We start from the raw sequence: 27733 nt of genomic DNA on the forward strand, positions 1-27733 counted from the left end.
TAGATTTTTTTCATTTAAATTCAATTAGCCAACATAGAGTACATCCTTCTGTTTCAGATGCAGAGCTCAATAATTCATCAGTTGCGTATAACACCCAGAGCTCACCACATCATGTGCCCTCCTAGATTTTTTTTTTGTCTTCTATGATGAGGCTGTTCATGACCTTTGTTCATTTTTCTCTTGACTCTTTTTTGAAACACTATTCAAGATATAGTGAATTTATGATCTGAGAATTGACATTTCACAGAGGAAAAATTACCAAGAATTTCATTGAAGATAAGCTACAGGTTATACTCTGTATGTAATGGTGTTGTGTGGCACCGAAAATTATCTGTCAAGAATCAAAAAGGCAAGAAACATGAGGGAAGCATATGGGATAAGCTGCTATCCATGCTCCCCAGTTCATCCCCAGCATACCTTCCCCACTACGGAGCTTTCTTGTCATTAGCTGTTGTGGAAAGAGAACAGATTGAGCGAGTTGTGAATCAAGATCCCCTTGCAAATAACTGCCCCAAAAAACTCTGCAACAGAGGGTAGCATATCAGTTGCCACAAAGATAAGAACGCTTTATGCAGGCAAAGACCTTTGAACAGCTAAAGACAGAAGCCTCTTGATACACAATCAGGACAGTGATCTACTTTATCATCCATTCAAACAGATTTTCCGCCTTCATCAGGGCATCTTTTCATTTTATTTGCTATTCAAAACACTGGGACACAAAGGATGCACTTCATCTTGTGTGCTACTGAAATGAAATCTTGAGGTAGGAAAAAAAAGAAAAACCCTTGCCCTAAATTCCCTTTCAAAAGTGAAGTGTGAAAAGACATCAAGCAGGGTACACTGTGTTACTGTTGCGAGAAAGTCAATTCTACAATACAGAGACCAAGGCCATCAGCCGTGGCTCAATCACTTCCTTACCCACAGTGAATCATAAGAAAAATCCAAGAAGAAAGGGTTCCACTTGGGGAAATGGAATTTCTCATTGTCCTTCCTCTTGATTATCATTAACATCTATGGGCACAGCTGTTTCCTTTCTCTGAATAATCCTGAAGTCAATGCTATAATATTGGCTCCCTTCTTCTGTCTCCATAGGGCGTATTATACTTCACCTCATGTCCTATTCTGAGCAGCAGAAATTTCAAATTTGTCTTTTCATTGAGCAGCAAACCAGAAAGCCTAACTATCTGCTTTCATTTGGTGCTGAGAGGATTAAAAATTGCTTGAAAACTTGGTTTCATTGCAAGTTATAAGCGAAGTTATAATATAGAAGATAATCAAAATGAAAGATGTTTGAACAAAATACTCAGTAGCTATCATGTATAAATTATCTGGGACTTTCTTTTTATAAAGTCAAGCTTTTTTCAAACAGAGTGAAGAACTAGGCCATCTCAAAATTTATCTTGACATAATTTTATATTCTGCAGAGCATGTATTTATATACCAAGACCTTTATTATACAGTTGCTTTAGGCTTTATTGTTTCAAGATAAAATGTATTACTTATTTGAATGGGGTTTTAAAAAGCCATCCAAGCTTCCTGGTTTCCAACTGAAAGTTTTATTAGTTCAACTAACAAAAGAACTCAGAGGCAGGGTGGAAATTGAGACAAGGTATTCCCCTTGACGGCTTGTAGTCATCCCACCTTGGCCTATGGTAGTCACTGAAAAAGATGCTTATTTTTTTCCCTTTTCAAATTTTTATTTAAATTCTAGTTAGTTAATATATAATGTAATATTGGTTTCAGGAGCAGAATTTAGTGATTATCACTTACATATAACTCCCAGTACTCAACAAAAGTGCCCTCCTTAATGCCCATCACCCACTTAGCCCATCCCCCGCTCACCTCTTGTTCTCTGTGGTTAAAAGTCTCTTATGCTTCCCTCTCTCTTTTTTTCCCCTTTCCCCTATGTTCATCTGTTTTGTTTCTTAAAAGATGCTTCTTAAATGAAAACCTGTTCGATAAATTTACAAATAGGGCAGTTTCCCCATGCGGCAGTTCCTTAAGCAATGCAGGGGCACTTGAGAACTTTAAATCATGATGTTGTTTGTCCACACATGAAAAATATACTCCTTGTGACTAAGATCTGAACTTATTTATTTATTATTCATTCATTAATTCATTGATTCATTTGATCTTTCAAAGATATTTTTTGCAAATAATTCCACCACACTCCCTTCCTAGAAGTCTTCACTCAGACAGTTTCCTAGACACCTGAAAGTTAAAATCTATTTGTAAAATTGCCATCAGACTGAAATAGGGCTATATCCATACACACACATCTTCCCCCAAGTTTGGTTTACTCTAATGTGAGGAAATAGTAAGAGCAGTCAAAGTCCATTTATATAACGATCACTCGAGGAGCACACTATTGTACATACTAGGCTCCTGAGCAATTACTCTTTATTTTTTCCTTCAGGTATAAAATGTTCTCCTAGTCTAAATTCACATAATTTTCTTCTCTGTTGAGAGAATCCTCAGAAATCTGATGGCAATCTTTTCCATATCGCATTCACTCCTCTTAGTGCAAATACAAATTTCCGTAAGCATATAAAATGGTAAGATTTTAGCTGTTACTGTCAATTTCCTAGGTTCAGCAGGGAAATGTTGTTTTGTGAGGCCTAGGGGCAAAGGGTATTCTGTGTGGAAGGCAATTTGTATGCTTGTTCTCTCTGATGGATGCTCAGCTTACTTTGATGCTAATATTTGGTATTATGTGATTTTTGTGGATTGATTTTTTAAGGCCTCAGGCAAAAGAACCAAGGCTCCCCCCTCCTTTCTTCACTCAGTTCTATTTCATTAGAAGGGGGCTTTAATTCCAATACTCTCCATATGAGAGCTGTTCTGGGCAAAGCTGGTACAGGAGGATTGAACATTTAACGGTAGCATATCAAGTAATGTCGAAACACTGAATAATATCCGTTTTCTCCCAAGGAAATGCAAAAGCTTGTTCTGTGGTCTGGACATGGATTTGCCAAAATTCAATCATAAGGCAAAATAAGACAAGAACCCCACAATTATCTGGGTAGGTTTAGACACTAAGGTATCTATCTTTTATTTCACCATCTTCAATTATTCCAATCTCCTGCTTGCTTACCTGATTTTTAACTCACTAAAAATAGATAAACTGTTTCAACAAAGATAGACTTTACAGGAAATGGTGTTTCAGCCTTTGGTAGAGGTAAAAAACAATAGTGCCTTTATGGCTGGAGCATATACAGCTCTCTTTCTAGTCCAGGTTAGAGTCCGGTGGCAAAATGTAAGCCTCCATTTTCCAAATATCCCCCATTTGGCATTGTATATACTTGATTTTAGCTTGGAATTGTGCTACTTATATTCCTACCCTTTCACGCACGAAGTACCAACAGTAAAAGCCATGCATTTTCTACCTTCAAAGATTCATATTTACAACAAACCTGCAATTGACATCAAACTTTGAATTTTTTTCAAGTTAACAATCTATGAAATGACATCACACAAAAAAACTTTTGATAGTTAGACTGACAAAGATACATAATAATTTTATCAGCTAGAATTCTGAAGGAAATACATACCCAAACCTTCCGATTCAAATAGACACGTTTCATCTACCCCTAAATCTCGGCACCAGGATAAGAAATTTGCTGTATTGTCTCGGGCAAAAAAGGAGCCTGAGGGTGCAGTGGCTTTGCACGGAATCTTCTTCAAGGGCAGATTCTGAAAAACAAAGAAATCTCACTCTGGTGGAATATCCGGCAAAGTCATCACAGCAACCAATTAAATATACACTTATGTTTTCAACAAAATGTTTTGGAATGACTGCATATCAATAAATAGGTTTTGAAGAGGTATAGAAAAGGAAGTAAAATGCACATGAAACTTAGTTGTCTTTAAGAAACTATAAAAAAATCTGTGCATATAAACAAATCTTGGACTTTTTTTTTTACCATCTTGTAGTAATACAAGCAAGTTCCTTCCCTGGCTCACATTGCCTTTTTTCTTTCTCTTCTATTTTAGGGTTTTTTTTGTTTTTTTTTTTTTTTGGCCTTATGTTCCATCCAATATTCTATCATTATTTCTCAAAAATTATTCATAAATGTATTTTCCATTTGTGAAAGAAGAATGAAACACAAATATGCTACATGAATATAAACAATATGTAACACACAGACCTGCATTCTTATATGCACACACACACATATCAATATATTATATTATTAATAATATACATAATAATATAAAAATAATTCTGTTGGATTTCTGCTATCTGACCCTGAAACATATTGACACTATGCATCATTTTTCTTATGGGATAAGAAAATGCCTAAGGGGTGCCTGGGTGGCTCAGTCGGTTAAGCGGCTGCCTTCACTGAGGTCATGATCTCGGGGTCCTGAGATCGAGCCCCTTGTAGGGCTGCCTGCTCAGGGGGGGAGCCTGCTTCTCCCTCCGCCCTTCCTCCTGCTCATGCTCTCTCTCTCAAATAAATAAATAAAAACTTTAAAGAAAAGAAAAGAAAATGCTTAAGATAAGGGAGGGTATGAACCTGGACAGACTTTCTTATTAACAGTCTGCCATAAAATTTTAGCCAGGAAACCTCTACTGACACCATACCAAGTGTTAGAGAGGTGTGTGGTCTTATTTTCTTTACTAGAACATAACCAGTGTCCATGGCATTCCAGGAAGTCACAGAATGCAATTCTCTGTGACATGAAAAACTGAACAATGGATTTGGATGATGTGGGCTACATAGAACTTCACCTCATAGAGAGAAAAGATCAAGGGAGAAACACTTTGTGATTTAAGTTCATAAATAGAATGTTTCCTTCATTCACTGGGAACCACAAATAAAAGCAAAATGTTGTTGATTGTTCAACTCATTTGCAAGAATGGTTATAAAAAATGAGATAGTAGCCTTAGAGGATTGGTGAAGTTCTACTAACATCATACTATTACTAGAGTTCTTCATGTCTGAGGATTTTATGGCCCACATAACTAAAACATTCAGTTACTACATCACTCAAAGTCTGTGTCTGTCCACTCTCAAAGGTCCATCTCTTTCTTGCTGATTGAATTTAATTTAGAGGAGACATAATGAAGATTTTTGCATGAATACACAAATATTTATATAGCTATATATTTTAGGCATTACTGATATAAATATATATGAGGTTACTTGTGTAGCAATACCCCCTGTACCATTTTGGTTAAGTAATAGTTTTCAAGGAAATTATTTTCTATATAAGTTGTAAAACCAATCATAAATAGCATAGTGTAATATCTCCTTTATAAAATATTTGCAAACATCACTCAGTATTTATTAAAATAAAAAAAATCCTTAAATCTAGCAATTCACTTCTAAGTATATATCCTAAAGATATGATAGCATTAGTGCTTAAAATATATCTATATCTATATATTTGTTGCAACAGTGATTGAATAAGAAAATATAGAAATAAGAATATGCCAAAAGAGGGCTGGTGGAATAATACATAGTATACATATAATGGAACTCTATGCATTTAAAAAGAGTAAGATAAATGTATATATGTTGAACCATACAGATGTTCAGTATGTACTTGTAAGCAGAAACAAATAATTTGCAAACAGATATGTGTACCACAATTTCATTTTATGATCATGTGTATATGTGTATATACAATACATATATATATACACACACACAGATGGCCATATATAAGGTGAAATTGCATGTAAATATGTTGTATTATAAATATGAGTATTATACTCATTTTTTTTAAGATTTTATTTATTTGACAGAGAGAGACACAGAGAGAGAGAGAACACAAGCAGGGGGAGTGGGAGAGGGAGAAGCAGGCCTCCCGCGGAGCAGGGAGCCCGATGCAGGGCTTGATCCCAGGACCCTGGGATCATGACCTGAGCCGAAGGCAGACGCTTAACGACTGAGCCACCCAGGCACCCCTATTGTACTCATTTTTATAATGTTAGTTTAGGGAAAATTTAAGAAGGACATGCACGAAATTGATAGTAATTACCTTTGAGGAAGGTGATTGATGCATAGTTTCATTTACTTCATTACATAATTCTAAAATAAGTAGGAGGATTTTATTTTATTTTTTTATTTTATTTTATTTTATTTATTCATTTGAAAGAGAGAGAGACAGAGAGAGCACAAACAAGGGGAGAGGCAGAGGGAGTGGGAGAAGCAGACTCCCCGCTGAGCTGGGAGCCTGACAGGGGGCTCCATCCCAGGACCTGGAAATCATGACTTGAGCCGAAGACAGACGCTTAACCATCCAAGCCACCTAGGCACCCCAAGTAGGATTTTAAATGACTTTTACATCTTATCAATATTTTCAGATTAAATAATCAAAATTGGTACATTGTGTCAGCTAAAACATAAGCGGATTTCCTGGAAAAAAATCTCCAAGAGGTGACTATAAAGTTTTTTTATGATAAGACTAAAGCAAAGATCATCTCTAAGAAAAGAACATAAATAGATTCAAATACAGAGCCACGTTAAGATTTGCCACCTCTATCCCTGAATAGAGAAAGAATAAAATGTGGAAAACCACTTAAGACCCAGGAATGAGTTTGCATAGAGGAAGTATAACTTAGAAATTATAAACTATTTGACAATGCTAAGGACACCTAAGGACATAAGGCTCAAGGCTTGTGTAGCGGAAATAAATACAATATCCATTTTGCACTTGAGAAGCTAGAGATTGACGTGACACTTAATCTACCAAGGGACATATTTTGAGAGAATACCCACAAGCAACAAGCCCTCAGAAATCAGTCAGCCTACTCTTTAAGAACTTAAAAGGACAAGCACTGAGCATAGAAGTGAAAACATTTTCCCCTACAAGGTTCTGGTTCTTACAAAGTCATTTACATAACATATACCTGAGGATAAGTATTTAAATTCATTCCTATTCAAAGACATGAAAGTTATTTTAGGACAAATAAAATGAAAGCTGGCTACTGATATTTCATAACTTGGGGATATCCAATGCAGAGGAATTCAATAGTAACAGCAATCAAACAAGGCAGTAGTAAGGTGATTTATGGGATATCTGTATCTGTTCTGGACCTGTCAGATTTAGTGCTTCTATGTCATCTGAAGACTTAGGACACTGTAAACAGAGTGAATGGTAGCTTCCAGTCCTCATCCAGATGAAATGTTTTACTTGGTAAAATTTTAAGAAGTCATCCTCATTAGTCCAGATGACTAATGAATTGAGCCCTCACACAGAGTACCTATTTATAGGTCATCACGCATAACCAGGTGTAAGGATCTCCGTGCGATGGCTAAGAGCAGTCGCGTGCTTGTGGGATCTAATATTCTTCCTGGTTGAACACCGACTCCAAATCAAAGGTCTTTCCAGGGTTACTGTGCCATTTATAATGAAGAGTCTTAAGGCATAAGTTTGATTACATTTGAATTAAAGAACAAATGATTCAATAATATCAGCACTCAATACCTTTGGAACTTAAAAGTATTTTTGACATCTTTTACGCAAATGTGTTTATAAAGCTCTGAAAACCTTGGCAATTAGATCGCTTCCAGTTCTCTGATTTTTTTTTAATAATTTTTTTATTATGTTATGTTAATCACCATACATTACATCATTAGTTTTTGATGTAGTGTTCCATGATTCATTGTTTGCATATAACACCCAGTGCTCCATTCAGTACATGCTCTCTTTAATACCCATCACAGGCTAACCCATCCCCCCACCCCCCTCCCCTCTGTGATTTTTTTTAATTGTTCATTTCTCTAGGTTCTCATGAAAATCTTAGGGGAAAAAATAGCTCTGGATCTCTTCTTTAATATCATTAAATAAAAATAAAAACCAATAGATTGAATAACAACTATTTCCTTGTTGATTTCCTTGCCAAGGAAATCTTGAAGGAGAGTTTTAGAATAGAGAACTGCCTTAAGTAATGATGGATGTGTATACTTGAAAGACTGAAAATTGATCACAGATATGGAGAGGAAGACTTCTGATCTAAAGAACTGGAGATTCAAAAGGGAACTTTCCCACATGGCTCATCTGATATATCTTCCCTATTAGTTTTCCCTTTACTGCTCACCTCTTCAAACAATTCCTACAGCATTTAAATTATAGACCATCTTCAGTTATTTACTAAGTTTTTCCAGACAGTGCTGTTACACATTATGTCCTCAAAACCTGACTGAGGAATGCATGCATGAATGGTAAGACGACCCCACAAACTAGATTGTAATCAACATGGGGCAGGAGTAAACACTGTATTAGAGTTTTCACATTCCCAGGGGACACATTTTCAGGGCCTTCAAAATTCACTAAATTCATAGCATAATTTATATATTAAATGATTTCCATAAATTAAGAAATGTATAACTGAAAAATTTAAGTGACAACTTTGAGCTATTTTTGGAAGTTACTGAATAGAGAATGATGACTTGAGAATAACCGCCAAGCTGAACTGAGATTGGGTAAAAATTTAGGTACACTTACTCGCAAGAGTCACACTGCTGTATCCCAGGCTCCATGGTCTGGATTCCATATTTTGTGTTAGCAAAATGAGAAGTGACTTCTAGTAAACCATCACACGGATGCACATTAATTTTTCTAATATCAAGAGTCTAATGTTTACCTTTTTTTCTCTCAGTGGGATTAACTCAGGATATGTATTCATGGCCCCCCAAATACTTAGAGACCGGATGATTAATGTACAAAAGAATGGTTTTGTGCCTTCGCTTTCCCTTCAGGGAATAAGCAGGTTAGGTTGCAATAAGAAGAATTTAAATTTACTTCTAAAGGTTTTTATTTTTTTTATTTTTTTATTTTTTAAAGATTTTATTTATTTGACAGAGAGAGATACAGCGAGAGAGGGAACACAAGCAGTGGGAGAGGGAGAGGGAGAAGCAGGCTTCCCGCGGAGCAGGGAGCCCAATGCGGGGCTCGATCCCAGGACCCTGGGATCATGACCTGAGCCGAAGGCAGATGCTTAACGACTGGGCCACCCAGGCGCCCCTAAAGGCTTTTAATTTACTCCATTATCTGCTGGGGCTTTGGAGTCCAATTCCCTGAGTTCACACTCAGCTATCTCACCTTCTTGGGATGATATTTTGGGCAAATTACTTAATGTTTCTGTGCCTCACTCTCCTAGTCAATGCACATAGAAAACAATGCATCTCATCAGCTAAGCGTGTGTGAATGTGAATTAAATAATATAATTCAAGTACAGAAGTAAGTGTTCCTTACAGGTTATTCATTATCCCTGTTATCAATGCACATAAAAATATGCTGAATTTACCTATGATTTCCTTATTTCGTATTTTCTTGCAAATATTTCTTTTTGTTGTTGTTGTTATGGGTACCAGAACTCAGAAAAAGACTGACAGCCAATTTACTTCTATCTTCACCCTAAACTTGAACCTCACTTTTAGAGTAGTTTTCCAATAGAACTTTCTGTGATGGTAGGAATGTTCTAGTAACCACTAGTGACATGGGGCTATTGAACACTTGAACTGTGGTGTGACTGGGGAACTAATTTGTAACTTTTACTTAATTTTAATCTATGTGAGATGATGGATGTTCGCTGAACCTATTGTGGGATTCATTTCATAATATATGTGAATCAAACCATCATGCTGTATGCCTTAAACATATACATTGACGTATGTCAAGTACTTCTCACTAAAATTGGGGAAAAAATCCATTTAAAATTAAATAGCCACATGTGGCTTGTGGCCATCCTATTAGCACATGTGTAATAGGAAAAGGGAAGCCGTTATTTGGTGTTTGCGAGTTCAATATTTGACCACTTGCCTAGTTTCCCTTGAACTAATACCATTCCCATGTCTTTCAACTACCCTCAAATCTAATAGTTCCCCTGAATATAGTTACTGGGACAAAACTATTTTGGTCACTTGCAAAGAGTTTACTTGTATGCTGCAGAGTTCAACCTGTGTATGTCCTAGTTAAGGTTGTGAGTGTTACAGCTTCAAAAGGGTGGTAGTGATTATTTATAGTACGTATAGATCTATTTATAATCCTTATAATAGCCTACACCTAGAGAACCAGGATCTTATTTTTCTTTAAGAATATTTATTTACTGGGGGCGCCTGGGTGGCTCAGTCGTTAAGCGTCTGCCTTCGGCTCAGGTCGTGATCCCAGGGTCCTGGGATCGAGCCCCGCATCAGGCTCCCTGCTCCACGGGAAGCCTGCTTCTCCCTCTCCCACTCCTGCTGCTTCTGTTCCCTCTCTCGCTGTGTCTCTCTGTCAAATAAATAAATAAAAAAAAAAACTTAAAAAAAAAAAGAATATTTATTTACTTACTTGACACAGAGAGAGAGAGAGATAGAGAGAGCACAAGCAGGGGAAGCAGGAGAGGGAGAAACAGGCTCCCCACTGAGCAGGGAGCTGGATGTGGGGCTCGATCCCAGGACCGGGATCACGACCTAAGCTGAAGGCAGACACTTAACCGACTGAGCCACCCAGGCGCCCCCGAACCAGGCTCTTATTTACCATTATACTGCCATAGCATCAAATATAGTGCAGTACTAGACACAGTACTGACTTATTTTTTTCCTGAATCATATGGTGGGTGGCAAAGGAAGGAATTAACACTGTGAGTGTAAATCATGCCTTAGGCACACAAAACTTCCTTTCATAGAGATTATCCTATTTAATTCTCGAAACATGATGCCCTGAATTAGGCAGGTGTCAGTTTCTCTATTTTCCAAGACAAAAAAATGGAGCTCATATGCAGTTTAAATCAAATCATTCAATCTCTTATACCCATACACGTCTAACTGTTCTTTGACAGCTCACCAATGCCTGGAAGTTAATATATTTCAGCAGTTGATTTATTCCCCTATTTTGGGGCCAGGTAACATTAAAATCAAGCATATGTACTCTCTTTCCCCATCCGAACTACAAAGAAAATTGAGAGAATGCCCTCTCCACTTTTCTACATGCAGTGAACTGAAAATTTAATACTAGTAGTTTAAATAATCCATTCTTCACAAAAGTTTGAGACAAACTACTCCCTTTGATTACATCGAGTAGGCATTTCAGATATAAAACAGAAGAGATACATAAAAGAAGATGTGGAAATTGCCAAGAACTAATATCTTTCTTTTTCCAAAGGGTATATAGAATGTACTGTTCAAATATGCAGGCAATAAAGTCACTCTTTCCATTATGGAAAGAATGTTTCCATTTGCATCCCCTTGCTGCTTTTAGTTTCACTATATATTTTCCTGAAGAAAACCTCTCAATAAAATTATTTGAACATTCACGGTATCAAGGTATCTAACTATAACTACCAAGTGGCTTTAGAAAGGATGAAAATGTATTCTTTAAGATCAAAATTATTAAAATGAAAAATAGGGGGAAAATTCTTTCTGGTACCACCGGCCTCTCCTAGGGATTCTGCAATAGGACCTCATGCCTCAGACAGAGTGAGCTGTGATTTAGTACAGTAGCAGTTGAATTCACTGGATTGAATTCAAAATGGACGTCGCCTCTCTTTTCCTTCTCCAGATATATTCCACTCTAAAGAGAACAGGTCTTATAACAAAATTTAGTGTAATCTTCATAACCACATAAATTTTAAAAATATGAAAAAAAAGGTGTCTCATATCCAAATTCTGGTATATCCAGTAAAATCATGAGGAAGTCACTTGAATAATAGTGATAGAAAAATATGTTAAGATTTTGAGTCATCTGAAATTATCTCTGCCATAATGTAAAATGATGCTGGCAATGAAGTTCAAGCTCAGTGCTCAAACTTCAGGCTTAAAGGATGAGAAAGATAATGAAAAGTTACGATGTAAATGAGCTGAAAACTTACATACACATGAAAACCTGCACATGGATATTCATAGCACGCTTTATTATTTAAAGCATTTATTTATTTAAACATGCTTTATTCATAATTGCCAAAATGTGGAAACAAGCAGGATGCCCTTCAATAGGTGAATGAAACTCTCATACATCCAGACAATGGAATATTATTCAGCACTAAAAAGAAATGAGCTATCAAGCTATAAAAGACATGTTGGAACCTTAAATGTATATTACTGAGTGAAAGAAGCCAATCTGAAAAGGCTATATATTACATGATTCCAACTATATGACATTCTAGAAAAGGTAAAGCTATAGAGACAGTAAAATAATTAAAGGTTAGGGAAAAGAGAGGGATGCATAGGAAATTCATCATGAGATTCATCACACGGGATTTTTAGGGTGGTGAAACTACTCTATATGATACTATAATGATGGACATACATCATTATACATTTGTGAAAACCCATAGAATGCACAACCCCATGTAACCATGGACTTCGAGTGATAATGACGTGTCAACGTAGGTTCATTATTTGTAACAAATGTACCATTCTGTTGTACTTCCTGCTCAATTGTGCCATGAACTTAAAACAGCTCTAAAAATTAAAGTATATGAAAGCATTATTATGTTATTGATAGTTGTTTAAAAGCACCAAATGCTTCTAAAAGGAGAAAAAAATATGCTGTTAAACAGAAAATGCATTCTTTCCATTTTTATGTACATTGTGCCTAATTTTACATATACACCCATAAGGGAATCATTATATAAATGCTACACTACTATGAAAAGCTTCTGTTCTCCCAACTAATTATTCACATATGACTACCCAGAGATTAGCTTCTTAAAAATTTCAAAAGTCTAGTCCTACACTTTAAAATTCAGTTAATTGCTATGGCTAATGATTTTAAATAGAAATCATTTAATCTGATTCAATTCAACCAATCATTATTAAATCACAACTCCATATCAGTTGTGACACTCGGCACTGCAGACTGAAATACAAAAAAGATACGGACAGGTTTCCTTTCAGGAGACCTTCAGTGTCTTTTGAGAAAAAGACTTTAAAATCATCATTTCATATGGTGAGAAATACAACAGAAGTTTAAGTATTTAAATAGGAGTTAAAATTTAGCTCTTTGGGAAATTTCAGGGTGTGCATTTAACTTTGGGGAGGGGTTGACTGGACATCATTATAGGAAGACCTTACATATGAGCAGCAATGTACAAAACTGAAGGATCTCAAACGCTCAACAGGCATAGAAAAGAAGGGCAGTACATTCTATAAAGTGAAACATCTGATGAGACCTGAACAAGCATTGGGCATTATGATTGAGTGCAGAATGCATGTAGAAGAGAAAATGAGACCAGAAAAGTCAACTGGGCCAGAATCACAAAAGGTATTTTATACCTAACAAGAATTACCAATATTATAATTCCAATCAGGGTTATAAAGGCCCAGAAGTGGCCAGGCAAATCAAATAAAAGAATGAAGTGGCTAGCTCCTGGGGGATTATAAGGAGTTGTGGGGATTGTGGAAAACTGAAGAGCTCATGCCATATCCAGGAGGGGCAGCCATATTTATTTAATTCTAAGTGGTTACCATAAAAAAATACAGTCTCACTGTTGTTAGACCTTCCATTTTCTTAGATGAATTTAGAAATCCAGATATTTTCATGTGAAAATCCCTTGACTTTGAACAATTGAATGTGTAGACAGATGCATGTGATTGCCTGCTTATAATCTCAGTGTTCCTACTGGGGAATAATGAAAAGATTTTAACATTTTAAACTAAGAAGGAATCCAACTATACGTGTCCTCTGGAAAAATAATTATGTCATTTGTTGTCAAGGGTGAATTGAAGGAATGAAGAAAAATTGTAGATAACTCTATGGAAGTAAAAAAAAAAAGCGATTTCTTTTTGTTCTGCATCCTCTGTCTTCACAGCTGGAGTATCAAGACTGCAAGAGTCAGGCTTCAATGGGAAGAAGAAAAAACTTACTCTGTGAATATGAAAGATTCCTCAGAGAAAGGGCTGTTGGATACCAGGCATAGTAGTCCCTCAGATTCTCAACAAAATTAATAGTAATTGTTAATTATTAATTAATTATAGTGGCTCAGACAAAATGATGATAGGTTTTTTTTTTTTTAAAGATTTTATTTATTTATTTGACAGAGAGAGACATAGCAAGAGAGGGAACACAAGCAGGGGGAGTGGGAGAGGGAGAAGCAGCCTTCCCGCCAAGTAGGGAGCCTGATGCGGGACTGGATCCCAGGACTCTGTGATCATGACATGAGCAGAAGGCAGACGCTTAACCACTGAGCCACCCAGGTGCCCCAAAATGATGATAGTTTTACAGACATTCTTTAGAATATATGTTAGTTTTCTGCATTAAGGAAACAAGCAAGAAAATTCTTTTAAATTCTTTTAAAATGGGTCTTGAATTTTTTTCCTTTCCCACAAAGATTTTGTACATTTTAAGACATAATAATTTATAATTATTGGCAGCAAATTCTGAGTTCAAAGAGGCACCGATTCTAATATTTTAGTTAAAACTACTTTTTTGGTAGGCATGTGTAAAATATCCAACAAAGAAAAGCATTATCAGAATTCCCAAGATTGTTTCCTGAATGGATTCCAGGAAGCCCAATTTATTTTAGCGGCTAACATACTTCCAAACACCTTTTGAACAAAGACTTTCTCTCTCTCTCTCTCTCATTTTGTTTTGGTAACTTCATTGCACTGCAGATTTGGGGCACACTGTAAGTGTTCATCAATAGGGATATCTCCCTAGACTCTCAGTAAATTTGAAAGATGGGAATGTTAAACTAATAATAAATCAAAGGAGCAAGGCTTATGCCTTGAAACTGCAACTGACCAGCAATAAGATGCAGTCAACAAGAACAGTTAACTTGATCTATTTAACCTTTTGGAACTTAAGATCTATCATTCACAACATGTTTTAAGAATTAAATAAGATGGGGAGCCTGGGTGGCTCAGTCGTTAGGCGTCTGCCTTCGGCTCAGGTCATGATCCCAGGGTCCTGGGATCGAGTCCCACATCAGGCTCCCTCCTCGAGGGGAAGCCTGCTTCTTCCTCTCCCACTTCCGCTGCTTGTGTTCCTGCTCTTGCTATCTCTGTCTCTGTCAAATAAATAAATAAAATCTTTAAAAAAAAAAAGAATTAAATAAGATATTTTGGAAAGTGCCTAATACTAATCCTAGATGATTGCTTATCTTCAATTAATGTTAATTTTTTTCCCAAATACATGTCTACTTTTGGTCTATTTACAAAGAAGGCCCTGAGGGGAGCTGAAAAAATAGTTATAAGTTACATCGTCACATCTGTAATTACTGTAATAAGCCCGCATGTATTTAGGGAAAAAAATTTTAAAACAGATGCTCCACATTTGTATGGTGATCTAATCACAATTTGTTTTTATCCATCTTCTAATTTTTTTTTCATTATTATGCTGTGCATTCATATCTGTTCTCCACACTCTAATTAGAGTGGACTTTTCAAAAGGCAAATTTAGCTTCCCAGTGCTTTTAGGATAAAGACAAAGCTCCTTATAAGTTCAACTTCCACTGTTTGTATTAGTCTTGTTCCCACCTGCTGACCTAGCATCATGACTTCACAATCTCCCCTATTGGCCCACCAGCTTCTGCTCCCACTCTTGCATGCTCCCCATGCTCCCTCCCACCACACAGCCCCAACATACAATGGTTCTCTCTGCCTTTCCCTTACCTCTTTGCCCAACTGAGTTTGCCAACTCACTTGCTTATATTTTTTTCTTGAGCAGAAATGTAAGGAGTGGTGTGAGAGGGAGCCCACAAGGCTCATAACCCTTGGGTAACCATGGGGGTATACTGCATAGAAACCCATGATTTTTCCCCCAATCCTACTCTTCCCCTGCCTTTCCAATTGTAAAATAAAGCACCACCATTCATTTCTTTACATATGAAACCCTGGACCAATCTTCCTCACTTTTCCATCCAGTTCATCACCAAATCCCACCAAGCCAACGAAAGGGGAGCAGATATGCCACCCCAACATATACCACTTTGGCATATTGATTATTTTGAATTAGAAGTACTTGAAAACAGCCAGAACAAAAAGGTCTGTCTCTCAGAAAGCAGGAGATAAATCTCTCGTGTAAAATGTACCCTCCCTGTTACAGCAGGGTATATGGCATCCTTTTGGACATATGGAGAATGGACATTGAGGGCCAAGAAGTCTGTATAAACAAACCTTATGCTTCTTTACTTCTTCATCAATATACTACCCCGAGTCCAAACCCATTTGTCTTCTTAATTCTTCACAAATGTACTGTTTCTTTGTCTAAAATATATAAAAGCTTCCTGCTTTGGTCCCTTCTTTGAGTCATGTATTTTTATGGGACTCCCAAACATATGAAATTTAATTTGTTTTTTCTTCTATTAATTTGTCTTATGTCAGTTTAATTACTAGACTAGCCAAAGAACTTAGAAAGGAAGAAAGGAAACATTTTCCATCCCTACCCCACCAAGTTTTGATAGATCTCAAAACCATCTGCTTCTTTGTGGACCACTGCTAGCGTCTTAGGCTAATGGTCATTATCTCTCACCCGACCAGGGCAATAGCTTTGTAAGAGGGCTCCTCACTTCCACATTCACCTCTCTATTCCAATCCATTTACCGCACTGCGAATGTCATTTTTTAAAAAAACTTTATCATGCTCCTGTTTAAAATACTTCAGTGGCATAATGTTGTTCTTAATAGGGGGCAACATCCAATAGACTTAGCTCCGGTCTCATCTCCAAATACTACTATTCATATTAGCATCCAAACACCTGCTTTCCTTTAGTTCCTCAAAGTCATCATGCGCCTCCACATCTGAGGGCTTTCCCCAGTGCTATGTTCTGCATTGGGAATGTTCTAGATTCCCTCTCTGTCTAATTCCCATTCCTGCTTCAGAATACTACAAGAGTCCTTTTTACAAGACTAGATCAGGGTGCCCTCTTAAAGCCGCTCATATGCTTGGATTTTCCCATATTTATACATAACACAGTTGTAATTCACTGTTGGCTTAATGTTATTCTTCCTTCCCTGCTACCCTGTAAGTTACCCTGTCCTGCATATTTTCGGTGTTTATAAATGTTTTTTGAATAATTGATTGAATATCATCAAAATAATGTATGCTATGTGTGATACAAAGTTTGACAACTATTGGTATCTGTGATTTACTGAGCACCTGTTGATACCTGTTTTTTTTTATATGTTCATATTTTATCTACTTAACTAGACTGTAAGCCCTTTGACAGGGGACAGGAATGCCTTACTCTTCTTTTTATTTATCAATATCGTGAATGCAGAACTCAAAAAAATATCTATCGCGGAGCAGGGAGTTGAAAATTGAAAGCTGAAAATTCTAGATCATCTGTGAAAGACTTCACATAGGGAGGTCAGGGAAGGCATCAGCCAAAAGACAACATTTGAGCAGAGACCTAAAGGGAGTGAGGAGCAAGTCATACACGTACTTAAGGAAAGAATACTCTAAGAAGACAGAAAAGCAATTGCAAAGGTCCTGTGGTAGTTGGGACCTGCTTGTGGGGTTCAAAGAACAAGGAGCTCATTATGACTGCAACACAGTAGAGTGAGGAGAAAGTCACAGAAAATGAAATCAGATAGCTGGGGAACAGAATATGTAGTGCCTTGTAGGCAGTCATAAGGATTTTGGCTTTTAGTCTAAGTAAGTCATGGTGTCATTAGATAATTTTGAACTAAGAAATGGCATGATCTAAGTTTTAAATTACTTGATGATTTAATCCATGTTAAAATTTTGACACAGTAGAAGTACCTACTGAATACTTGCTTTATTATCATATCCCATGGCATTCAGTAAGTCTGAGAAAAAAGATCAGATAGCTACTCCTCAAACTTTAAACAACGTTTAAATATAGCAAATATGATAACATGGAACAAAATATGAGTTGGTTCCTCATTTACGATTTTCAATATATATAATTTATACATATATATTATTAGATATTTGCACATGCATTTATTATATACATAAAATATAAATCTCTCCTGTCTTAATCTTCCTACTGTACCTATTTAAAATCTGTTTATTCTGAGTTTTGTATGTCTATGACACTAATCTTCACTAGATTGTGATCATCCAGAATTGGTTCTTGGTCTGGGAAGACCATGAACTTGAGATGAGCAAAAAAAATTATCTTTATTTTTACTCTCCTCTAACTGAATTTTAATATTCCTTTATTATGAATGTAATCAAACTACACACCTTTCTCACCAATAGAGATTATATGGTTTTATTTTCTATTACATATGTTGCATATGCCTGGAAATATTAGGTTTACTTTCTCCTATACTTTAAAACTACAGCATTTTTCGGAACCGTCTTGCACTGTTGATGGGAATGCAAACTGGTGCAGTCACTGTGGAAGACAGTATGGGGGGTCCTCAAAAAATCAAAAATAGGGGTGCCTCGGTGGCTCAGTTGGTTAAGCATCTGCCCTCGGCTCAGGTCATGATCTCAGGGTCCTGGGATCGAGCCTCTGCATCGGGCTCCCTGCTCAGCAGCGAGTTGGCTTCTCCCTTTCCCTCTGTGATCTCTCTGGCTCTCACTCACTCTCTCAATAAATAAATAAAATCTTTAAAAAAAATTAAAAATAGAACTACCCTATGATCCAGTAATTGCACTATTGGGTATTTACCCAAAGAATACAAAACACTAATTCGAAAGGATATATGAACTCTTATGTTTATTGCAGCATTATTTATAATAGCCAAATTATGGAAGCAGTGAAAGTGTCCATTGATAGATGAATGGATAAAAAAGATGTGGTATATATACAGTGGAATATTATTCAGCCATAAAAAGACTGAGATCTTGTCATTTCCAGCAACATAGATGGATCTAGAGAGTGTAATTCTAAGTGAAATAAGCCAGTCAGAGAAAGGCAAATACCCTATGATTTCACTCATATGTGGAATTTAAGAAACAAAACAAATGAACAAAGGCAAAAAAAAAAAAAAGAGGGAGACAGACTCTTAAAAAAACAGACTCAAACTATAGTGAACAAACAAAAGGTTACAAAGGGGAGGTGGATGGGGGGGATGGGTGAAACAGGTGAAGGGGATTAAGAGTATATTTTCCTTGAGCACTGAGTAATGTATAGAATTGTTGAATCACTATATTGTACACCTGAAGCTAATATATCACTGTATGTTAATTACACTAGAATTAAAATAAAAAAATTTAAAACTACAGTATTTGTAAAACCAATGCCAGGTTAATAAAATAAGCAAATACACTGCTTATCTTTTAACTTGTGTTTTAATATTTATTTTTAATACTGTAGTAACTATATTTCAATAAAATTGGTTCTATTTTGTGTTTATAATCCTATAGGTTTTATTGCAGATATTTAAAGACATCACTGTGAAAAAGGATTGGCAGACTTCAGCCAATGGATAAAGGAGGCATGGTACAAACACAAGTATTCCTGATCCAGAAGGAAGAGTCTAGGACTTATTTGCCTTCACATCCTGCATAACATCTAGTACAAAACTGACTCTCAATAGAGTTCCTGCCCTTACCCAGATGTTAGTCAGTTCACTCCCATTTTAAGACTCCTTTCTTCCTTTTTACTTCAGAGGGTTTAGTTCTTTTGACCAACTTTTGATAGAGCTAAGTTTTTTATTTTGTTTTGATTTTAGTTTTGGCTTCAAGTTACAGGAATTGCTGTATTACTTCTTACCTAGAGGCATCCATTAGATGAACAGCCTACACTGTGTGAAATTAGACATGACTAGCAAAGCAATACAAACACAAAATACATACTAGACAGCTTCATGCATGATATGTAATGCATTTTCAAACCGCTAAGCAAAACAATAGCAGGTATTCATGTAGTCAGCCCCTAAAAGCTTAAGATACAGTTGAAGAGTGCCATACACTATAAATTCAATTACCTCATCTAAGAAACATTATGCCATTACTCTGTAATGTACCAGTACCACATATTTGGACCACACACACCTATATATGATGAGAACTTACATTTTAAGTCATCTAGGAATCCTCAGACATTTTCAAGTTAAAAAGAAACATTTTCCCTCAAATTTCCAGTCCCTTAAAAAAGGTTCTTGTTATAAAATCTGTAAATGCTCTACTTTAAGAAGTGGCATGCATGTTCATTATTGATTTATTTAAATGACCTGAATTTCTCCAAAGCATGGAGTAACAGCTCATTTTAAAGTAATTAGTTCTCTATTCTCCATATGGTGAGAGTGACTTTTCGTGACATGGTATTCCATATCCAGAGTGCTTTGACACAGCAGTGGCCACAGTCTGTGCTATCAAATATCAGGAAAAGAGTTCCCCAGTTACACTCCTGGCCCGTGTGCCTGCATGTGGTTAAATGCAGGATGTGAGCCTGTAAGTGGGACAGATGATGTCATTGTGGAAAAATTCCATCAGGTTTACTTTTACGCTTGGGGGCAACGTTCTGCTGATGCTATGAAATTATGTAGATGAAAAATGTGTGTGTGTGTGTGTGTTCCTCCTTCTTCTAATCCAGAGTTTGTTTTAATTTTTTTCGTGCTTTCGGAATTTCAATTCGACACGTTTTATTTTTAGCCTTATGCTTCATATGCTTCTAATGCAACCATTATTTACACTACCCAACCATAGCTTACAGTTTTAACTTTGAAAGGAAAGAACTGCTGAGTAGTTTTGAAGGAGGGTCCTTTATCAGCAGATTCGCATACATCTGTAGCCTCTGAAACTTGGTAAATGTCTAGGTTAAATGTTGCCACCTAGTCTTTCTCCTCACCCCCTCACTCTGGAATGTGGGGATTCTTAGCAGAATACTGAGTGAGGCTAGAGATCCCCTCCTGCATCTCTTAGCTCATCAGAAGCAAACTCCAATGTGAAAAAAGACCATGGGAATTTGGGAAAATGACCTCCTTTCGCTCATAATAGAAAGGTTGGCAACTCTTGGTCTATATATAACAAATAAGTGAGGAACCAAACATGATAATAGGAGGTGATATTTTACTCTCTTGCAATTGAGGGAAATTCTAAAATAATTCTGATTCTTTTCATTTGCTTCTTTACACATAAAAAGAAAACCATCTCAAACATGAGTGCTTATCACAAAGGTTAATTCCATGCTTTGCACCCGGTTATATTCCATTTGGCTAGAACCTGTACACTTGTCCAAATAATTGTGAAGTATGCAAATATGCTTCTAATTTCATCATACAGATAATTCAACAAACTTTATACTGTTTTAAGTAATTTTCCCAAAAAAAACCCCAGCCCACCTTCTTAAACAGTGGCTATCTTGACCACCCACTAAAAGAGTTATATAACAGGGACAGTGGCAATTCTTCTATCATTTACTGAGGACAGCCAGATGAGAATAATTTAATTAAAATTTTGACTTTGTGATAAAAGAGGAAAAAGATGTAATAATAATGTATGGGTAGCAGGAATGGTCAAATTCATATGCTGAAATCCACTTAAATCATTGCAATAGCCTCATATATAAGCGCATTGGGCACTGAGATGTGTGCACAGCCATTATATTTTATAAAGCAGGCATTATTATTTTTAATTGGTGTACCTTTTGATTTTAGGAGGTAGATGACATACACTCAAAATAAAAATTTTAAACAACTATGTGTATAAAAACTTTTCAATGTATACTACTATATGTTTTAAGTTCTGTTCTAAATTCAACCACATGATAAAATATTGTCTTTCTTTTATTTCACCTGTGACTGCTTAAAACTAATTTTTTTCAAATCACTTTGTGAGCATGACCTCCAAGGTATTCCATTAATACCACATCTATCCTATTTCTCCCCAGTAGAGAGCAAATTCCTTGAGGAGACTGGGTCTACCTTTACATCACCACCTTTCTTACCAACAACATATATGCACATAAATATTCACAGTAAATCACATCATCTCTTGTTTCTAAAACATAGACTCATCAATCATCTATCAAATTTTAAAATAATATATATAAGTAAGGACTCAGTTATCATAAAATATTTGTAGTTCATAACATTCTGTATTATTAAAGGTTGTTGAAATAAAATGAACTTGCTGTACTCCATGATCATTTCCATCTCTTTTTTAAGTTATCCCTCAGTTAATAAAATAACACATTTTTGGGAAGCCAGTAGCAACATTTAATGCTTATTGTTCCTATGCACTGAAATTCTCTGGTTCCCTCCTGCAGTTTTACTGAAACTGTATTTTTTCCTTGGTTGTTAAAGACTGTTTTGGTAGATGGCTAATTAGGGTCTCTGAGAAGAAACAATGGTTCTTATATTCCCATTTCAGTCACCAACTATTTTATTGGACAAAAGGGGTGGTTATTGAGAAAAAGATGCAAAGAAAACACCCTCCACAGTGATTTTATCTTTACAGCTCCTTCAGTAATTGAAAGACAGAACCCTTAATTACTGTAGTAATACCTCATTTCAGGTCAAAAATATCTCTTGAGAACTTATTCCATGAAAGGGCCTACAATTATTCTTTTTCTTAATTATCCATGATGAAGAAATTCATAAAACCACTAGTTATCACTCATCTGATCCTTATTCTATTGGAACCATGGTATACACTATAAACAGGTCTTGAAAAATAATCCTCAAATGGAATAAAACATTTGGATATTAATATGCTCATTTCTGTCATCATTTTTACCTTTAGATAACACTCTGAACTCAAATAATAATATACCATGTGACTATATAATAACATTTGCAATGAACTAAATGACCAATCTCCAGAATTCTCTTACTAAATTAGACTTCCATGGTCTATTACTTTGCCAATCTCTTATCAGCACTTCTAATGTCCTCAGAATCTTTTTCTTTCCCTGAGCCACCCCAAAATTCTCCAGTTCTCTGTTCTCCCCATTACCTAAAAGTCAGCTTTGTTCCTTAAGATTCTGAACGTTAAAGACTTTTGAGTTAAGAAAAACCAGCAGAGGGAGAATTTTCAAACTTGGTGAGAATAAAAGTCTTCATGATTCCAAATCAAGAATTGCTAAAATTCACTAAAAACAGCATTCTGGATCTGCAAGTAAATATCTACACTGGGCCATTCATTCATTCATTCATCCAAAAACATATCTACTGAGCACCCATACACCAGATTTTATGATAGACTTATATACAAATAACATATTAACCATGTTCTCGAAGATCTTAGAGTCTAGTAAAGGGATAAAAGCAAGCAAACAACCAAGTATAACAATATGGTCCAGGTGTTGTGATGGATGGAGAAACCATAAATATGGAGGCCATTACTACCTACACAGTATGATCATTAAAAACATCTCTACTCTTCCAAGATCCTCTTCCTTTTCTTTAGGAAATGATCCCTCTCTCATTTTATTCAGTCTGAGAACATGTCAATCAAGGTGAGGCCATGACCTGGCCACAGAATTGGCTGTTAATCACACTAATCATACTCCCTCTTGCTAAAATTTGAAACTTGAGAGAGATGATAAATGGATTTAATAGCTTCATGTTAATGAGCACCCACATGTACTAGGTATTACTCAGTGCTTATGTAGATTAAATTTAGCCACCATAACAACTGATAAGTTAGGTACAATTATTAGCTACAGGTTACAAATGAGGAAATTAAAGCACAGAGAAATTAAGTAATTTCCCAAGTTAATTAACAGTGGAGTCATGATTTAAACCCAGGAAGTGTGGCTATTGAGTCCACACGATTAACCACTCTGCTTAGCTGAGCTCTCTAAAAGTGTTTAAAATGATTAAATCTGACAGTGGTACTCTGAAGTGACTGCCTAAGTATCTATGTTCTATAACCTTGGGATTTGGTATAAATCCTAGGTCTTCCAAAGCTATTGGTTTTTATTTCTTTAGCATCAGAGAGTGAAATTCAGAAAAATATGAGATATTTGGAATTGGTGTTGAGGCTGATACTAGAACAAAACTGGAATGGAAAACTAGCATTCTCTTTTTTGAGAATAAACTGTTTTGTGGGCTTTTAAGCTTACAGTATTTTGGCATCATTTTTATGAAAGAATACAGGATTATGAATATGAAATCAGATATGGAATCAGGTATTTAAGATAATAAAAGAAGGCACAACAAATAAATAGCTTTTAAAAGATGATAAACACTAGAACCATCAAATGCACAAAAAGAACATAATATTTTAATTAATTAACTGCCTGACAGAACACTATTTTGCTTTTCCTTATAGATTTTGGCTCTATACTTTCTGGTTGCCTCTTCATAAACAATAATTTAGAAATATTTTCATAGGGAGAATAGAAAGATGACCCAATCTTTCTTTTAAGCATGATTAAGCCAAATAAATCTTTTTAATAGTTTAGAATAATCTCTTTCAGCTTTATAACTCATTATTGATAAATACCATGAATTTTAAAATCTACAAAAATTCTGTTGTCCTAGTTAGAGAAATCAATCAGGTTTCTTTTACATGTGAGCTTTTGGATGCAGAAGAATGTTCCACAGAATAGTTGTGATATAAAGAATTCAAATAATATGATTTGCATTTGGTATTGGCTCCTGTTCTTGGCTGAATTCCTGTCCCCTGACCAGTTTGTTTCCAAATGGGAAAGAGTTAAATTTTTATCTTGGGGGAGGGGCAGAGACATGAAGGGGGGAGGATAGGCTGGCACTCCCTCTCAGGAAGTAGGGAAGGTACATGGTAGATTCCTCTACCCCTGGTATTCTCCTGGACCAGGCTAAGAAAGGAGTATCAATTAACCTGGACATTCCTGGAGCCATTGCTCTGTCCTTAAAATCTCAGCTAGCCGTAGTCAGAGCTGATGATCTCCACCAGGTATCAAAATATTGCAGCCTGGATCAGGTTGGATTTAGATCCATCTCACAGTATAACTCTTAGCCAATACAGGAATTCCTGGCTGACTGGTTACATAGTCTCAACATACATTTAAAATCTTGAGTGCCACTAAGTATGTTATGGCAGGGTTTTTCTCTATCTGTATAATAGACTTTGAGGGTGTTACTTTGAGGAGAGCAGGATGTAATTTTAGATTTGGCAGAATTAATGTACTTTAACTGCACTAACTAGAATTCCGTGTGCTAGCATGGATAGCTACAGATGATCCTGTTAATAGTCTGCTAGATTCGCTAACACAAACGAAAATGCAAAGCTAGCACACCCTAAATGCCACTAAAAGGCTAGAAACCACTTGGCAAAATATAGAGGAAGGAATTCAAACCTTGGAAAAGAAATGTTGCATGCAACTGATAATGTGCACCTCACCTAAGCCTACTTTTTTCCCGGGTCACTCAGTGGGGCCCAGAGAGGCTCTATTTTTTACTAAGATATGAAGAACAGGTTGGTGAGGAAAGTTCCAGAATTTCCTAATGTGATTTTTGATCCAGAAAGAGGATGCTGGAGACAGGAGTTTTCTCTTGTTAATGTGAATGGGGATTCTCAGGGTGGCAGGAATACGTAGTGACACTTAACTGTCATAGGCAAGGTGGAATGGTTGCCAGAATACAAAGTAGGCTAATCAAATCTCTTAGAATAATCTGCCCCACGGGAGATCTGACTATGGTTTATTAATCATGGGGCCTTTAGCTGTAAATTGAAAGGCAGCTTCCTAAGTTCTTGATTTGTATAACAGAAACAGCAATGGCAGCAAAATGAGAGAATCTCTCTGATGACCCTGTTCTTAGACTAGAGCCAATTTATAGACCCAAGGCCCACTTAATGAAAGGAGTAATGATCTCAAGCCTTGCCTGTAAAGCTTCCTTCTAATCGTTAAAGGGACCTGAATAGTTTCCTACGCAAGGGAAGTGCCTTATGGAGATCAAGTGACAGATGGATTTTTGACCTAAGCCTAAGTTATGACTATTGTTCCTTTGTACATATAGAAGTTATTTTTATATTTTTCCCTGAATGAGTAATTGGCAAGAGTAATCTCAGCAACTGTCATAATTTTTATTCCCAAACATAGGGGATAAAATATCACAACTCAGAAAAAATCAGAGATTCATGCACTCTCAGTGACCTGAACATTGCAAAGAAAGTGATTTCTATCACATCTCCATTCAACTCAAGCCAATATAAAAGATGGATGAGATGTGGGCAACAGCAGGGAAAAATAATGAAGTAACAGTTTCAATCAGAGTTGCTGTTCTAGATGTGGTGTTTCCACTGAAGAATATATATTAGAAAATATCCTAGGCGTACCTGGATGGCTCAGTGGGTTACGCGTCTGACTCTTGATTTAGGCTCAGGTCATGATCTCAGGGTTGTGAGATCAAGCCCCACGTCAGGCTCCGTGCTCAGCATGTAGTCTACTCGAGATCCTCTTTCTCCCTCTGCCTCTGCCTCTGCCCCTCCCCCTGTGTATACACACGCTCTCTCTCTCTCAAAATAAATAAATAAAACCTTTCAAAAAGGATAAAAGAAAATATCCTAGTACTTAGCATGCATCTGTTGGTCTGGAAAATACAATTTTCTTAATCCTGATAAATAGAAAATTCCAAAAGCTGTTTGTATACACTTGACAAAAATAACCGAAGTGTTTTACTATCCTATACATCAGCTCAGGCTCTGTGGCATAACCTATAGGAACATGTCAACATCACACAACACACTCTTCTGTCAGATCGTGGTATTTTGCTGACTTGATATTACAGAGCAGGAAAAGTAGGCACACCAGACGGCTTCATAACAGACATGCACTCCAGAGGGTAGAAGATAAATCACATGACAACCCAGAATGGGGGTTTTGTCAACTAAATGAAGTTTCTGGGTCCAGTAGTAGGGGCCATGTAGGAACACTGCCTTCTTTGTAAAGGACACCATGCAAATGTTCCTAGCTTGCTATTATTGTCTGATGGAGACTGAATCTCCATCTTGGGACACGAGGGACCATAGAACTTGAAATGTTCATTATGAACTTAGTGCCAGATGGTCAACTTGGCCACATTTTTAGTTGTGCTCAGCAATATTCTATCACCTAAAATATTCCGTCACATTTGGCACTAGTTCAGTTAGGCCTTAAGATCCAGGTAAATTCCTTAAGTCCATCATTCACTCCCTATTATGGTTACTTTTTCATCCTGCTGCTTTTGTTTTCCTTAGCCCACACATAGAGCAACCCAGATCAAGACCTGTATCAAGTCTTTTATGACTAGTTGACTATGGGTGGGGAAAAAAAGTCAAGCTCCTTTTCATATAATTCTATATGATACATCAACATTTATTGCTATGTATTAAAACTTCATTTAGGCGTAACTCTATAAGATGGACTAGAAGAGAAACACTCCCCCTGAGAAAAAAAACTCAGCAAGATATTTCATTGTTTCTGACAAAAAGATGAAAGATTTTTCCCAGTGGTCAAGAACTTAGAGAAATGGTGACAGGGGAATTAATTTTATATTGGGAAATAATTTACTTTTATATATTTAAAACTTGAAGATGTATGTATTTTTTTTTAAATCCTGAGGAACTGGGCTTTATTACTAACTTTTCTTTTTTTTTCTTTTCCTCTCAGTCCAGGCAGCAAAATAACCCATAAAAAATCATTTATTTCCACATCATTATACCTGTATTCCCTCCATTTATCATGACTCACTCTGTTGGCTTAGTCCTAGCATTATATTTGCATTTAAAAATCATGAATTTCTTAAGGAATACACAGTTATTTTAATTGCATAGCCAGATATAGATGAGTCCAGATTAATCACAGCTGAGATTTTCTTTTCAAAAAAAACCTTTTTATCACTTCTACCATACTTTCTTTTTCTGTCAGAGGTATCAGCAGTAAACACACATTTCTGGATTTCTCTGAAATCAATCTTGATAAGATGTTCTCTAAACAAAACGTGCTATTGATTTTTGAGGGAAAAACC

The 27733-nt window shown here is 36.3% G+C and overlaps 1 protein-coding gene across 2 annotated transcripts in view; it reads right to left on the reverse strand.

Moving 5' to 3' along the window:
- Positions 1 to 27733, reverse strand: part of GAS2 (growth arrest specific 2) — a 118874-nt gene that overhangs the window by 75460 nt on the left and 15681 nt on the right. For both annotated transcript variants that reach the window (XM_021685865.1, XM_044919543.1), the window contains exon 3: positions 3552 to 3693. In XM_021685865.1, coding sequence (XP_021541540.1) covers positions 3552 to 3693 — 142 coding nt within the window. The remainder of the gene's footprint in view (positions 1 to 3551; positions 3694 to 27733) is intronic.

This window comes from Neomonachus schauinslandi, chromosome 11 (assembly GCF_002201575.2).
Source record: "Neomonachus schauinslandi chromosome 11, ASM220157v2, whole genome shotgun sequence".
Lineage (NCBI taxonomy): Eukaryota > Metazoa > Chordata > Mammalia > Carnivora > Phocidae > Neomonachus > Neomonachus schauinslandi.